Source organism: Andrena cerasifolii, chromosome 5 (genome assembly GCF_050908995.1).
Source record: "Andrena cerasifolii isolate SP2316 chromosome 5, iyAndCera1_principal, whole genome shotgun sequence".
NCBI classification, from domain to species: Eukaryota; Metazoa; Arthropoda; class Insecta; order Hymenoptera; family Andrenidae; genus Andrena; species Andrena cerasifolii.
In genome coordinates this window covers 10,740,195-10,755,654 of record NC_135122.1, presented here as the reverse complement: position 1 = coordinate 10,755,654, position 15,460 = coordinate 10,740,195, and the positions used below count along the sequence as shown (strand labels likewise).

The following is a 15,460-nucleotide window of genomic DNA, read 5'->3' as shown; positions in this document are numbered from 1 at the left end:
GAAAAAATCCCGGCCCTCTGAAGGTTAAGAACAAGCAAGCTATCACTATGCCACCCTGAATCCTCCGTTCATGCATCATGTATCATAGTTTCGAACGACAATATATCGCCTGATTCTTGACGTGCCTCCTGATATACCCTCGTCTGCCACTAAATTGCAATGTGGCGTCTTTTTAACAAGATAAAAAGCGAGGGGTCCGCGTTAACGCGCCCGATACGGCGAAGAGGTTCGAGAACGCTGACGTCTCTCATTAATATTCCAGAGCAGAGTAAGCAAGCTTAATCAGCGAGTCAATCTTAAAAGCAGCTTGTATCTGCAAATTAATCTTCGCTTAGCAACTCGACGCGACGCTGGTGCACGGTTTCATCGTCGACTATGATCGAATTTTACGCGACACTCGTGATCCTCCCCGGGAAATACGTATTTCCTTCTCACCCGCTCCCCGCCTTCCTTTTTCACGACTTGTCGTTTGGAGAGACAAAAACAACGCCATTATACGGCAGAGAAAGATGCGAAACTTTTTTACGATGCTCGGTGTATTCAGCCCCGACGCCACCATATATTCGTTAGAGCATCGCGGAATACTCTACTGAGAATAAATACGCGTGCCACCCGGGCCGACGGTGAAATTAGTTTTCTTTAGCCTCGGCGTCTCCCCTTTCAAGCAGTAAGATGAAACTTTGCACAAAGGACAAACTCAAATATCACGTTTAATTAGGGGAACGTGTAATGCAAACCGGGGATAACAAGAGAGCGGCGCCGGCGTCGTCGCGCGGGCAAATTGAACTGTGCACAAGTCGCGTTTAGAATTTTTCCACAATGCCTGCCAAGTGTCGTGGATCTCCAACGTGAGAAGGGAATTTCGCCACATATTCTGAAACCTAAAGTAAACTCCGATCTGGCGATCGTTTATATTTAGACAAGAATCTGCATCGTCGTGAATATCGTAGTAAGTAGATCGAAATTAAATTGGTCAGACAACCGTCGACATCAGTTCCCATCAGTTTTGTTGCCGGAATGTAAAGGGTCATTCAAATTTGCCCACCCTGCACGAAGTTGGGGCTGTTGAAGGGAAAAGTTGAAGTACCTTCGCCACTGGGCCACGTTACGAGGCCATCGTTACAGTTAAGAAAACTTTTTTACGCCTCTTAGCCAGCGCCAATATATTCGTTATCCTCCGCGGGACACGTCCGCGGAAATGGTTACACGTGCATGACAGGCTCGAAGCGAAATTAGATCCTTCCACTGGGGTGAATCTGGCCCTCGTCTTCTGCTTGCTTTCTCGCCCATCCTCAGCAACGAGAGTGCACCGTGCGGAAGCTGCAAGTCCAAAGCTGTTTAATTAACGACTTAATTTTGGTCTCTTTCTACCCACTTGCCCTTCCTTCTGTTCGATCCTGACGGAGGACCCTCGTCGACTCTTGGGGGATGAAATTCATTATAATGTACATGGATTTTTCTAAATTTTATACAAACTGGGAAGTGAGCTTTGAAATTGTATCGTTTGAACTCCCATTCACTCCGTCAAACCTAAACTGTACACGTTGTAATGCGTACGTCTGTATATTCTTCCAGTTTTGTAATAACAAGATCCCCTGTAATGATTCGTGGTTACTATAATCCATTAAACGAATTGTGAAAAGCAGCATGTACGTTCTTGGGAGCTTGAAAGCTTCGCTGTCACCGTAAACGCGGCGAAATCCAAGAAGCGTCTGTTGGTAAAAAGGGAGGAAGGGCTTGAATTTCGCTGCGCTCCCCCCTTTCCGCGGGGGCATAAATTTTATCGACCGTGAAACGAGGATGCGTGAATTATTCATTCCCACGGTGTGTGAACGTAATCCAACGTCCGTAGTATCCACGCTCGAGGATCGATCCTCGGTTAATCCTGGAGCATCCTGAAACCTGCTCGCGCGACGCTCCGCTGACCCAGATTTCCCGCCAACTTTCCGAATGGCGGAGCCAACAGATACGACCAGCCGTGGACCGACGAAATTTATGAATCGTTAAAATGACGTTAGCGAGCAGGGGAGACGAAATCGGGCGAGTGTGCCTGCGACGAGTGGAGGGACGAACGTGGGCGCTCGTCGCCGGCAAATAGGATTAAGGGGCGTCAGATTAGGGGACGTTAAACACCATGTGGGCTGTTTCGTGCTCTGTCTCCAGGATGAAACACTTCGGAGGCTAATGCGTGCGCTGGGAATTCCGCATGAGCTCGATTCCCCCGATGAAATTCTTATTTCCTCCGCGTCTTAAGCACGCATAACGTAGGGAGATTTTGAATTTTTATGTCTCGTGCAAATCAAAGGCAATCGCAACGGTGCAGCTGTGCCTGTATTTTTCTTGACGGTGGAGGGTAATATAGCAGAGCTTTCTCTAGACTGCGAGTTATTCAGCCCGCGAAACGTGATTCAATTAAAAATAGAAGATCGCCGGTTCCGTCGACCCCTTCAAATGGTTAGCTACCCAATCGTCGTGTTTCGAGGGAATGTCCACAAAGTTCTCGCGATACTTTTATACAACCAGAAATGCTCCACTTGTTCAGCTAACAGACTAACGCGCAATCAAGGAGAGTCAAAGTTCGCGCTGCTCGAAATCGGCGACGCCTGGAAAAAGGCAACCCTCCTCCCCCGTGTTTCCCGTTCCACGAGCTCGTTACCATGTGTCCCGTGAAAGGAGAAGGGCGCAGAGAGGAAGACACGCGACGCTAACGCGTTCGTTTCGTATGAGAATGCGTTCCGTTACCTCCAGACGCGATCCGCTGGCTCTTTATGACGTTGCGCTTCTTTGTCGCGGGATGAATTTTAAATTGCTGACGTCTGTGCTATCGCAGAGAGCCTGGGAGATAACAGCGACCACTCACGCTGTCTTCAGTCAGTAATATGAACGCGCAAAGTGGCGTAGAAACGTTTCAAAATGCTGTTACTCTGTTAAAGCTAAGAGGTTGGTATTCATTTCTCATTTCGCTTTGCAATCACTTCGGCGCACAGAATGCTTTCTCCATGATTTCTCTCTATGTAATACCGTGTGCAAGATATCGGAGAGGTTTCGACATCCTGCTGATATCCGCTGATAAGACATCAGGAACTTGAGAAGCGGTAGTAAAGAATGTCGCATCAATGGTTGATTATACTACTTGAAAGGGGTTCTCCCGATGCTCTGTACATTCTATGCTACGGTTTTCTAAATATTCTGTGACAGAATATGGAACGTCTGAGGACATCTCTAGAACCTCACAACCATCATTTTCAGCGTTGCCGTTCTCCCATCAGCACCGCGAAATTCTCGACACTGTGTCGCGAGAACGTCAACGAAATTCGTACGCGTGCACGTGCATCGAGATTAAACTGCTGCTCGCCAGATAGATCGAACACAATTAAAAATTGAATTTTCAGCGGGGGACCGCCAGCAGCCCGCCCCCCACTTTCGCCCATGCAACGAAGGTGGACGGTGGCTGGACGAATTCGGTTATATTGTTTCCTCTGCGCGGATTCCCTGTCGCTTTTTCCATTCCCTTCCGGTGCAAGGGCCACGGAAAAAGCGTCTCGAATCGACAGGTTTTATTATTTAATAAAATCCGTCACTCCACTCGGGACAACTTGTCACTGACGAATATAGTCGGGCCGCGTGCTCGGGAATACAGAAAATCGCGGGGGAGAAGGAGCTTTTGTTTCCTTTCGCTTCCGTTTCCTTTAGCGATAGAAGGGGTCGCTTTTCAAGGGGACGTCCTCGTGCATAGTTATCTTTATTCAACGACAACGAGCTCCTTTGATCGATTCGACTGAAGAATCAGACGGGTCGAGTGCAGAGAAGTGGTTTCAAACGAGGATGAAGTCAGAATTGAAGCGTGGAATCAGTTCGGTGTATTGAATGCAGAGGATTAATCGCTCCCGGGGTTTCCTTCCGCTCGAAACATAAACGAATCACCCTCTTAACCCTCAACAGTATAAAGCCCTCGCAGTTCATTTACTTTCGCCCCGAGGGGACGTACAACGTAAAGGATTTCAGCCACTTAGCGACGCGCTTTCCTGCCATTAAACGATAGCCGAGCTTTCTCGAGCTTCCTTAAATCACAGCTGCCAAATGACGCGGCTTTATTTGAGGATTCAATTATCCAGCTTAAACACTGTTCGCGGCTACAAATCAGCGATACGTCCAAAACTTTTCCCTGCACCGTCAGATCGGTATTGCGTGTAATGAAGCAAAATCAAGTGCTATCGCACCAAACCACTTGGTCCCCTCAATTTCGACACACCCTTGCGCTAAGTGGAATTAAACAATCACCATAAATCGGGACAAATTGATACAGTGCGTCTAATTGTTACATAAGGGACCCTTGCTGCTTGTCTACCAGGTAATCGTGATTGCCACTCGCTGTCTGGCGATGGAAACATCGCGCAGACACGTAGTTCACAGCGGGGCACGCAACTCGCGAAACTTCTTGGAACAGGCCACGCCGTCGCATCGCCGAAATTGCTTCTGATATTACGTGTTACGTCCCTTTGAAGCTCGATTATCTTGCACGTAATTTCCATCAGTCAGTCGCGGCCTCTCCGCGGAGAATTACCATCAACTCGAATATCGAGCCCGCCCCCCCCCCCCCTCCCCCGCCCCTCGATCCCTCCGTAACTCGATCAGAGAAGTTCCCGTCGAATCGTCTTAACTAACATCTCTGCAGGGACGCACGCTCGCCGTAACTCGACGCAGACTCCGGATCGCGCGTGGATCGGCCGTGATCGACGAGGGGAAACTTCCCTGCGGGTCTCCAGAGGAATTCCCGATGATCCTGATTAACAGGGCGCCGTGCAGGCCGAACTTCGAACAGGCCGTGCTTACTTTATTTCTTCGGGGATACGTCGGACAATTTGACTTGTAATATTTGCGCGCCTAGTTTGGAATTGGTATCCCTAGTTAGCGCACTAGAGTTTACTTGGCGCTCCGTGTCAGCATCCTCGGAGTTCGGAAGTCCCTGCGGTCGCAGCTGCGACGCGAGATTTGCTCTCGATTCCCCTGAGTTCTGCCAATACACGCGGTGAAGATGTGTTCTGGGTTATTAAGGGATATTAGCGGAACCACAGGCCCAATTTTGGGCTCCGATTGGCAGGATATTTGAAGGGAGCGGAGATTCTATTGTGAATAGGTGCGCGGAGGAATACGTACTCGGTCTTCTTGATACGATCATTCTCATTTGCCAGCCACCGTCCATTGTGTTCGGTTGGATCTAAACTTCGTTCAAGCGAGTTCGAGTGTCTTGTCCCGCGAGAACCGATCGAGAAAGGTTGCCGTATTGTTCTCGCGAGCATAAAGTGTTGAGAAAGGTAGAGGGATGGCGTGAAGTTGCTGGCAGGAACTGTGAAATGGGACCTTTGATTGCGTTGCGTCGAAGGGGTCAAAGTATCGACCCCCTTAAAATCTTGGACACATTGGTTTCTTAGCAAACGTTCAGTCAGGTTTTTACTAATCCCTATGAGTTTCACTTCGGAGGAATCTCTCCAAAATACCATCGTAGAGGACTCGGAAACAGGAACGCGAGAGTTCGAAATTTTCTGTTGGGGTTATACCTAGTCAGGCGGCGGAAAGAGGCGAATGTTGGTGATTTTTTTTTAAAAAGCGGAAGCATATATTCTTACACAACATTTTGCACTTAAAAGAGCAACATTTTTCTACGAAAAAATTACCAAATATTCTTTAAATGTTGCTCTTTTAAGTGCAAAAAGTTCTGTAAGAATATATGCTTCCGCTTTTTCAAAAAAAATTCACAAACATTCGCCTCTCTTCAGCCGCCTGACTAGGTACAACCCCTTAAACTTGACTGAAAGTTGTAAAGTGGAAGGGTATCCGTAAGTACGGTTCCACTCCCTAGATTGTTTTTCTGTATTTACATTGGGGATCGAGCTTCGAGTGTATATAACAGGGAAGAAACGAATAACAGAAGCAACCTTACCCGAAGAAGTAGCTTTTGTAGACGGACAAGTTAACAAGACTCCTTCCAGCCGGTTCTCGATTTAAATTAGCGGCCAGATCTCTGTTTTGACGCTCCTGAAAAAACAAACCATCGACTCTCTCCACCCGTCTGTCCGAGAACTTGTTAAAACACCTCGAAATCTCGAGCACCTTACCCCTCGGCGGGAGGAACCGTATAAACTTGGGAACTTTTTTAAACTTTTCTAATAACAACTCGGAGAGATCCTCGCTCTTTGGCTAATAAATCAAGCGGAGAAAATTCGGGCCAGGCTCTCATAATTTTCTTCGAATCGCCTCCGCGAGGAAAAACAGTGGAGCAGTGCTCCCACTACTCAAAAACAATATCCCTCTATCGTTTTCATCAAGCTTCCTAAATCAATATGAATCAAAGGAACTCGGGGCTCAAAAGCCGCTGGAAACAGCAAAGTATTCAGAAGCGAATCAACCAAGGTGGGATTAAAGGACGATGTCGTTGGCATGATTCTTTTAAAAGCTCCAACACCGAGCGCCGCGATCTACGCGTGCTTACCAATTAAAGTGCTCCTCGGTGTAATCAAATAATCAGCCGGAGAGTGTCTGCCGTAGGAAACACTCTCGGGTTTGGGCCTCATAAACGTTTATTACGTAGATTGGGGGAGCGGCCGGAAGTGTGCATGGAAGCCCCGGAAGCGGCGTGCAGGACCGTGTTAAATCGCGTAATCGCATTCGCGCGAGAGAATATTTGACTTTGCCGGGCTCGGCAAATTTCATCCGTCTACGGGTTGGCAAGTGGCAGCCGCCGCGCCGCTCCGTAGACATAATTACACGTCTGATTAAACATTACAATTGCGAGTCAGCCGAGATTTGTCACGAGGGACTGCGGCGGGTCTTGCGGTGCCCCCTATCAGACGTGTCTGTTCCAGCCGCGCCGGTTGCCCCGCAGCCTCGGGGTCGCGTTGTAATTCGGTCACGGAAGAAACGACGGGAGGGGTTGAAGGCTCGTAGGCTTGGCTGGTCGAGAATTAGGCTAGAGAACGCATCGCGAAATGGGAATAACGAGATCGCACCGAGCAGCGAATCGGGTGACAGTAATGGCCAGGCGAAAGCTTAACATAGATACTTCGCATAGTTAGATTTCGTCCGCCTTGAATCGCTTTACAGCCGAAACGAATCCGTTTTTGTGAATACTAAACGCCGGCCTGGATGGCGCGGCAGTAATTGAATGGCGCGTGTTTCGATCGAGCCTCTCGGTGGCAGAGATCGAGGTTTCCACAGGAGACCGATCGATTTCGCCCGTCATTTTCGAAATTACTATACCTGCCAGCGGGGGCAGGGGGAGGGGGGGGGGGGCGGACGGATCGTTAACGCGACGTGGGACGTTTATTTGGGCGGTAGCGCGGCGGGCAGAGAATTGCGGCCGCGTTAGATGACACCGACACGGAATCGTATATATCCCGAAAATTTCAACCGCACGCCCCTCGCGGGAGTTTATGAACGGCCAACAAAGCAACAATGTTGCCGTCCCGCGACCGTTTGTACGTCGCCAGACACCTGTAACGTTATTGCCAGGCCCTGAGCAATATATCAGCCGCATAATGCGCCAGCAAGATCCCCCTGTTTGCGCTTTTCTGCGAGCGGCATCGTGACGCGATTTTGTAAACAGACGGCTCGACGGATTCAAAGTTTAAGTAAGCGGGTGGATCGAGAACGAGAAGCCTGGATAAGGTTTCCAAAGCTGTTTTAGACGAAAGAACCGAGTTATCGAAACAAAGATACCTTTATCTACAATTGATTTCTAAAATACGATTTCGACGGTGTATAGAATCGTAGAATAATGTAAAATATGATTCAAATTCAGTTGGAAATGTTCCCAACTCCCGCAGGAACTATCTTATAACCCTGAAAAGGATCGAGGAATGCTAGCAACTCCTAAACTGTTCGAAAATACGCTACACCCACTCCCCTAGCCAAGGGTGGTTCCGATTCGGTGGAGAGTTTAAAAACCAGCGGTCCAGAACGGGCGAAAGTTTCTCTCAATTAAACGTTCGTTGGAACGCGTCGAAACGCGGAACGACCGCGGAATTTAATTAACATCCTGCCGCGCGCATAAGGAGACGAACTCGTCGGTTCTATAAATTAAGGGCTGGAGGGGTAGAAAAAGGCGTCGGTTGGCCGTCCGGTGTCGAAGATCGATCGATAAACGTCGTCCATAATATATCATTCCAACGACAGCTATTCGCTTTCACTTGTCATTCCATGTCCGACGTCCCCGCGCGTTCCAACCGAAGGGATATGTTTCCTGAAAGATTTAAGCCAGCCTGAACGGCGCCCCGGTTACTTCAATAATTGCTGGAATACCGGTGATATACTTCTCCTGTACGGTGACACGAAGTGTTCTCGGCGCGAGACTTTCTTGCGCAATTTCATTCATTAGCAGAGACCGCTAACTACCGTCCGGAACTTTCGTCCTAACGAACGTTTCGGCTGAACGTTCCTCTGGCTCTTTGGAGAGTGGCGCGTTTGGTTTCGCCAATTAGTGTCGCGGATCGAGCTGTGCTTCGTATCGTGTTGCGAAGTTTTGCGAACTTGTTTGGACCCTTCGCGGTATTCATGGAATTATCCGGCTCCAAAGAGGGCAATCATTTTCTCGGCAAAGTGGCGATGAGGTTCGATCGAAGGATCCGTAGCTGGCGGAGATTTATAATGGACGTTTCATCTAAAGGGTGTTTGCTAAGAGAAATCGATGACTACGAAAAATAGAAGACGTCTTCGTCACTTCTACAGCCCTCCACCGCATTGCAACCTCCCCAATGTAGGAGCCCGGAGAAAATGGAAAGTCGCGGTGCTGAGACTCGAACCCAAGCCGTTTGCGTGCTGGCCAGCCGCCTAACCGATTCACCCACGTCGACTCCCGCGATATCTGTCTGTTCCGGATTCTTCTTAAGGGGGTAGTGGACTATTTCAGCTGCAAAAAATCGATTTCTTTTTTCACTGATTCTGAAAGTCTCAGCGTTTATGAACATTTTAAACAAAAATTCATGAAGAAATTCAAATAATTGTGGAAGCTATAGCAGCGAACGTAATTCTCCTGCACCAAGGACGACCGAAACGTCTGGTGAAAGGGATTAAAATGCATTCGTTGCATTATCAGTGACTAGTAAAAGTCTTCATAACCGCGAGCTAACCTAAATTAATCTGCCGTGTGTCCGCATCGACGCGATCTCTCCGCATGAATAATCGGGGGAAAGTTGCACGGGTACGCGCGAACTTAATCGCCCAAACTGTGGGTCGAAGTCTTAAATCTCGTGGAACGTCTGAAACTAAGTTTCGCGAGCGGCTTTACGAGGGCTGCTCTTTAACATCGCGGATTGCCGGGAAAGGGGGTGGGAGGCGTCCGCGAAAACGACGACACTGGTCGTAAGACTTTAACGCAGCTATTTCGTGTTTCTGCGCAGAGGGAAGATGAACGAGATGGAGCAGATCCCCGAAGGCTGAGAGCGAGCGGATCCTCGATATGACCGGCTGGAGAATGCAGCCGACCGCATCGGCGCTCGGCGTCATCGCCATTGTCTCCGTCATGATCACTGCCACGGCGTCAGGTGAGCATCGCCCCCCTCTACCCTCTTGATGAGTTGCGTCTGAAAGTTGAATACCACCAGGCTGGTGGATACAGAATTTCCTTTTAATTTAGCATGAACGTAGGTAGTCCTAGTTTTCTATAAGCTTTTTAAGCTTCGGTGTGTCTACGTTAACAGTCCGAAATCTCCACTCACGGTAGCTTGAAACGTGTACAAAATCACTTGTACCCAATTTCTCCGAAATAGCCCGCTGGGAGCGAGTAAATAAACACTTGGAGAGCGCGATGGGAATGGAAAATAATCGATGACACGTGACATTCTCCTCCAAAGCGAAACTGTTCGGTAGCCAGCTATCCCCGGTGTTAATTTTCCTTTGTTGTTACACCCTGGGTCCGATAAAAGCTCTCCTATATTGCCTTCGCTGTGCCGCCCCTGACGGTAAAAATTCCCCAACGAACGCGATTATTTACTCGATTCGCACGTATTGCCACGTAAGCGATTCCGGCCACGGCCAGCAGATAAACGATTCGATCGTTTACCGTGCTCGATCGGTTGGACGAAAAAATACATAACACGGGGAGATCGCACACAGTTCGTCGCTTTTTATCACGCGTCCCCCACTGGCTGGAAATAATCTCTGAAATTCGTTTATGCGGAAGCAACACTCGCGTACCAGAAATCAATCGCCACTGTGGTTGAAAAACGGTGCGCTGGGAGGTGTTGCTCATAAAACCAAGTGAAAAATACCATGGAAATAGTACTCTAAACTTAACCGCCTCTAAGACACTGTCTCACCCTTCTTTACGTACCCGTTGAACATTTTTCTTGATTCCGATTTCTGGATTCTCTGTTGCCTTAAATCGTTTTGCTCGTTCACCCTGCTATCCACAGCTGAGTATTCACACGATTTGGACAAAAGTTTCTGGCAACTAGTCACCCGTGCTTCATCGTTCAATCCATAATCAACAGTTTTCCGTGATATACGCGCCACCTAACGAGCAGCGCCGAAGAAGGGGATAGGAAAACTCGCGGCCACGCGGGTAGGTGGAAAAAGTTTGGAGAGCGCGTTCGCGAAGCAGACGTCGCAAAAATAATCCGTGGAATTGGCTGGTTCGCACGTGCTGTAAATCCAGCCACGAGATCGGTAAATTATGATCGATGAGCCGCGCTTCTACAATTAAGCGAAGTTACGTGACCGATCGCTCGTACTTCGGCCTGTAATTAGGAGGAAATTAGCGCGGCTTTTTCGCGCTCTGACCCCTTCCCTTTGTTCCGTCCTTTTTTTGTTGGGAACCAGCGTACAGGCCGCGGAGAATTTAATCTCGGGCGTTGCGGCAGAAATTGCGAGTGCGCCTCGCGAGCACGCGTTTTACAAGATTTTTATGTTTCGGCCCTTTGACACGGAACAAAAGGAGCAGCGAGAGAGGAGCGCTTTATAAACAAAGGCTGTATTACATTGATATTCTTCTAAGGAAATTTTGCCCGTAACAGCGACCCTTGCGAGTTCCAAACTATCCTCGAAAATTAATTGACTGACAAGTAAACTTTTTATAGAAAAAAAAACCTGCGAAAGTGTTTTTCGTTGCTTTAAAGAAAAACAAGCATAGTAACAAAATCGAATGGAATAAGGTAACGTCGGCTACAGAACTCGAGTTAAAGTTATGTCCCACCACGAAAGCCACGGCACAACGGCGTCCTCAAATACGCGTTAGAATTTCCGTGCGAGAGTGCAGGAAACGGACGTGACGGACAATCGAATAAAATTCCAGTTTAAACAATGCCGTAGGGGGCAAAAACGTAACTCTGCCTTTGATCTTGCATCGAAATGTAGTCTAAAACACTGAAGGGATCCAATAGAAATCTATCGCAGGCTCCTGCAGTAATCTAATCGAAATCTATCAAAGAATTGTATTTCGACCGGCGGTACCGAACCGCGGAATTTACCCAGCAAGCAAGCTCAATGAAAATGAACTTCTAACGGGGCTGCTGGAATATGCCCTCCGTTTTTCTGTTTACCTCTTCTCCGTTTCCCACCTTTTCCCCGTGTTCGATGCCTCCGTTCGCAGTTGCGCTCTGAAATGAAATTCCCGGGGCAATATTTTTTTGGGGGAACGCGAAACCGGGGTGAGGGAGTATGCAAGGCCTGGGAACAAAGAAATTAGACGGTGGCATTGTTGCCGCGCGCGGCAGCGTCTGGAATTTTTCCGGGGCGCGGCGGGTATCTCGTTCCAGGCGGAGCATTCCGGCGCGAAAGAATGCGACGAAATTTTAATCCGCGTTATAATTCCCCCGGTAAATGGCGCGAGCGACGAGCGAGCAACGGTCATCGTTCGCGGAACGTATGGATGGAATCCGCAATGAGACGAAGTGGCCCCTTTCTCGGCCGCTTCTCCGCCGTTTAGTTTGCGGCAAGTAAGGCGAGGAGTGAGCCAGCGAGCGAAATCGATATTATTCAGCGCGCAGCTAGCCCGGACAATCGGCTGAAGCTTCTCCGAATCGAGGAGACCCGCGCAGACCCCGAAAGACGCGCGAATCTTCTCGGGTCTCCGCAAGATAGTAAACGCTAGCCCCACGTTGGCTTTCGCGTTTCTTGGCTCATCGATTCGACGTCCGCGAATTCGAAGGCTCGGCTTTGAAATCCACGAGAAGCCTGTTTCGACGCACGCCGGTTGGTTCTTTTCACGGACTCGCGGATTCTACGTTCCCCTTTGTTCCGCAGAGCTACCGCCGGGAATACTTGCTCGGAAATTCGCCCGTTGCTACGTCCCCGCTATCGATGCATCTTTTAGTGCCCATCGAAAGGTAACGTTTCATCATCGCACGAAAGCGACCCGGTGCCTGCGTTTTGTGAATGCGTAACTCTCTCCCCGCCTGTGTGCGCCGCGGAGTGCGGCTCGACAGGAGCGGCGAACAGCGCGGATAACAAGCGGAAGGGAATATTGTAGCCCTCGGGCCGACTGGCACGGTGTGCTCTATACTTCTCAGGACATTGAAAAGGAATACGCGTCATTTGTAATTTTACGTCGAACAGGATCTGGAGAGCAATATACCCGTTGCTCGCTCTCCCTCCTTCCCCCGCGGCTGCTGCAACTAGGTTGAGTATCGACTTACTTTTTCCCCTGCCTTGCGTCCGTAACACGTACTAGCGATTTCCTCCCCTCGAGCTTGTATTTTATCCCCCTCCTTTAACCCTGCTCCTTGTTCTCGCAATGGCGCGCAGGATAGCTGGTACAAGATGGTACAACCGTTTAGGTGAGGTGGTTCCGATCGAGATTTGTGCCTCGAAAATTCTCTTGGAATCCCCACGCAGCTGGGGAAGAGACAAAGGGCGGTCTAAGGAACGATCCAATTAACGAGTTAAGCATCTCGCCTCGAGAAAACCGAGCTGCATCTCGACAGCGAAAGAACAGCGATTTACTGATCCTCGTGCTTCGTCTGTTGCAGGAGCGGAGAGCGGCTCCCTCGAGCACAGCATCAATCCTACCTCAGTCGACGAGGAGGATCGACGCCTCCAGGAGGACGAGAAGGTCGCGAACGGGACCTTGAGCGGCGACTGGACCACTCCGACGTTCCCAATCCCCAGAAACGACACTGCCAGCGAGCTGACGTTACCCATACCCTCTCCCCGCGTTCCCATTGACTTTAGCCTGGCGAACGTGTCGCGCGTGGACCCAGAGGCGGACCGAGAGCCTCAGGGGGATCAGAGCGACTCCCTGTCGGCCCCCATGGCACTGAACGATGTTCACGACCCAGTGGGGTTGGAGCAGAGGCTGTCGGAGCAGAGCGGCGCCGGGAGCAAGGTGCAGGACACGAGCAAGGATTACCTGCCGTCGACTCAGCCGAGTCGAGCGGAGAGCTCGTCGAGCGCTGGTCCCTGGGACGGTCAGCCGCTCGACGCGAAGAGGAGGGACGAGTTGAACTACGTCCAGGTGGACGACGAGGGACTTACGATCGTTGTGGAGCACGGGAACGCGGAGGCGGACGGTTTCGTGCTGGAGAAGCACGGCGCGGACTCTCCGGGCATCACGGTGACATCGATCAGGGAGGCGATCGCGACGGAGGAGGAGACGAGGCCGATCGAGCAGAAAAACGTGGAGGACATCAGGGCAATCTCGTTCCAAGTGCCGTCGCCCGGCGACGAATCGGACGGCCGGCAGCAGGCGAATAGACACCGGGGGGACGAGGAGGCGGGGAAACTTGCCGAGTCGAGGAAAGATCATTCCAGGCCGGTGAACAATCTCCTGCTGGGCGGCGGCAAGTCCACGAAAGCGTTCTACGAGATAAAGCCCTCGATCAAGACCGAGATGGAGAACGATCGCGATCAACAGCCACCGAGCAGCACGCAGAGGAGCCTGGCTGGCAGGAAATTCGTGCTGCCCAGCGTCGACAGCGCCTTCGGCAAGTTCGGGCCCTACTTCGAGGACGGCGATCAGGAGATTAACATCACTGCCAGGATCGGGAGCACCATGCTCCTGGATTGCAAGATCGGCATGCTTAGCGACAAGAAGGTGAGCTTCTGCTCTTGCGTGGTATTTCGATTTTCAGCGGTGTCCTGTGAGCTGGAAGTTTCAGGGGTCATTCTACTTTGATCGGCCGAAAAATGAAGCTATTTTTAAAGATTTTTTTCTCAATAAATACAGCATATAATGAAATAATTTTTGTTTGAATTTATTAAGCTACTCTTATGTTATACGCAAAAATAATTTTTTTTTTAATTTTAATTCATATGTTTTTTTAATGTTGCAATGTGACACCTACAAAAAGAAGTGTTCGTGGCGCAGGTGATTTCCCGGCTCAGGCTTATCTGAAACAAAAAATTTGAAAAGATTCTTAATCTGTATAAGTGTCGCTATCACCCGCAGCTGAATTAACAATTTTTGTCGAAAAATAACCGAGAGTTTTTTCGGGGAACATTCGAAGAAACACTCTTTTGGCGAACTTTTTCTTTCAAACCGACGCCATTTTGTTAGTCCTCAACAAAAATTGTTAATTCAGCTACGGGCGATAGCCACATTCATACGGATTAAGAATCTTTCCGAATTTTTTAGTTCAGATAAGCCTGAGCCGGGAAATCACCTACGCCACGAACATACCTTTTATTTGTACGTATCGCATTGACGCTATAAAAAACATATGAAACAAATTAAAAACAATATTTTTTGTATAATATAAGAGTAGCTTAATAAATTCCAAAAAGATTTATTTCATTACATGTTTTATTTATTGAGAAAAAAATCTTTGAATATAGCTTCATTTTTCGGGCAATCAAAGTGGAATGACCCGTTAAATACAGGGTGTCCCAGCGAACTGGATGTATCCATCGTCTGCACTAATTAAAACACACTCTTCGTTTAAAGAAACTCACGTCTTATATTATATAAAAGATTCTAAGTCATCGCGCATCGTGGTCGGAGTTGTACAGTTAGCTTTCACTCCATTTATCGACAGCGAGACGTCGCTTGAAAAGTTTTCCTTTCATTCGCACGTGCAGTCTGAAACAGAAACGGCGCGTATCGCGTAGAATATACCTACCCAGTCATCGCGGCTTTTTCATTCAGAGCTGGAAGAGTGTGCGACACACCCTTTGCCGTGGCGGAAGTTTATCTATTTTGCGATTCGCTCCTCACCCGCCCCCTACCTTTCGTCCCGTTGTCTTTCGGCTACCTTCATTATTCCGTCGCTTTTACGAGGGCCGTCGTCTGACGCGAGTCGGAAAATAGGATGGGTGATGACATGCTGAAAAACCGGCTGCAACGGTCTTGTTATATTTTTATGATCTCTGCGCGCCGCACGATAAAAAGGTCTCTCCGGGATGATGATGAACCAAGAGGCGAGAACACGGATCGATTTTATTCTTTCCGCAGCCTACACTTTCACTTTGACCCTTGGTATTGTTCCCCTGGCTACGTGCCCCATAAAATGTAATGTAAAAATGCTCCCCC

General features: G+C 49.1%; 2 protein-coding genes across 2 annotated transcripts in view; both read left to right on the top strand.

The window, feature by feature from the left end:
* The window catches only part of Rab3-gap (Rab3 GTPase activating protein), a 313,138-nt gene extending 298,920 nt beyond the window's left edge, over window positions 1-14,218 (top strand). The window contains exon 20 of the transcript XR_013085360.1: window positions 14,091-14,218. The gene's annotated coding sequence lies outside the window, so the exon portion shown is untranslated. The remainder of the gene's footprint in view (window positions 1-14,090) is intronic.
* Window positions 1-15,460, top strand: part of LOC143369251 (uncharacterized) — a 185,419-nt gene that overhangs the window by 131,087 nt on the left and 38,872 nt on the right. The window contains exons 4-5 of the mRNA XM_076812952.1: window positions 9,396-9,539; window positions 12,963-14,026. Of these exons, the coding sequence (XP_076669067.1) occupies window positions 9,455-9,539; window positions 12,963-14,026 (1,149 nt within the window). The 5' untranslated portion in view covers window positions 9,396-9,454. The remainder of the gene's footprint in view (window positions 1-9,395; window positions 9,540-12,962; window positions 14,027-15,460) is intronic.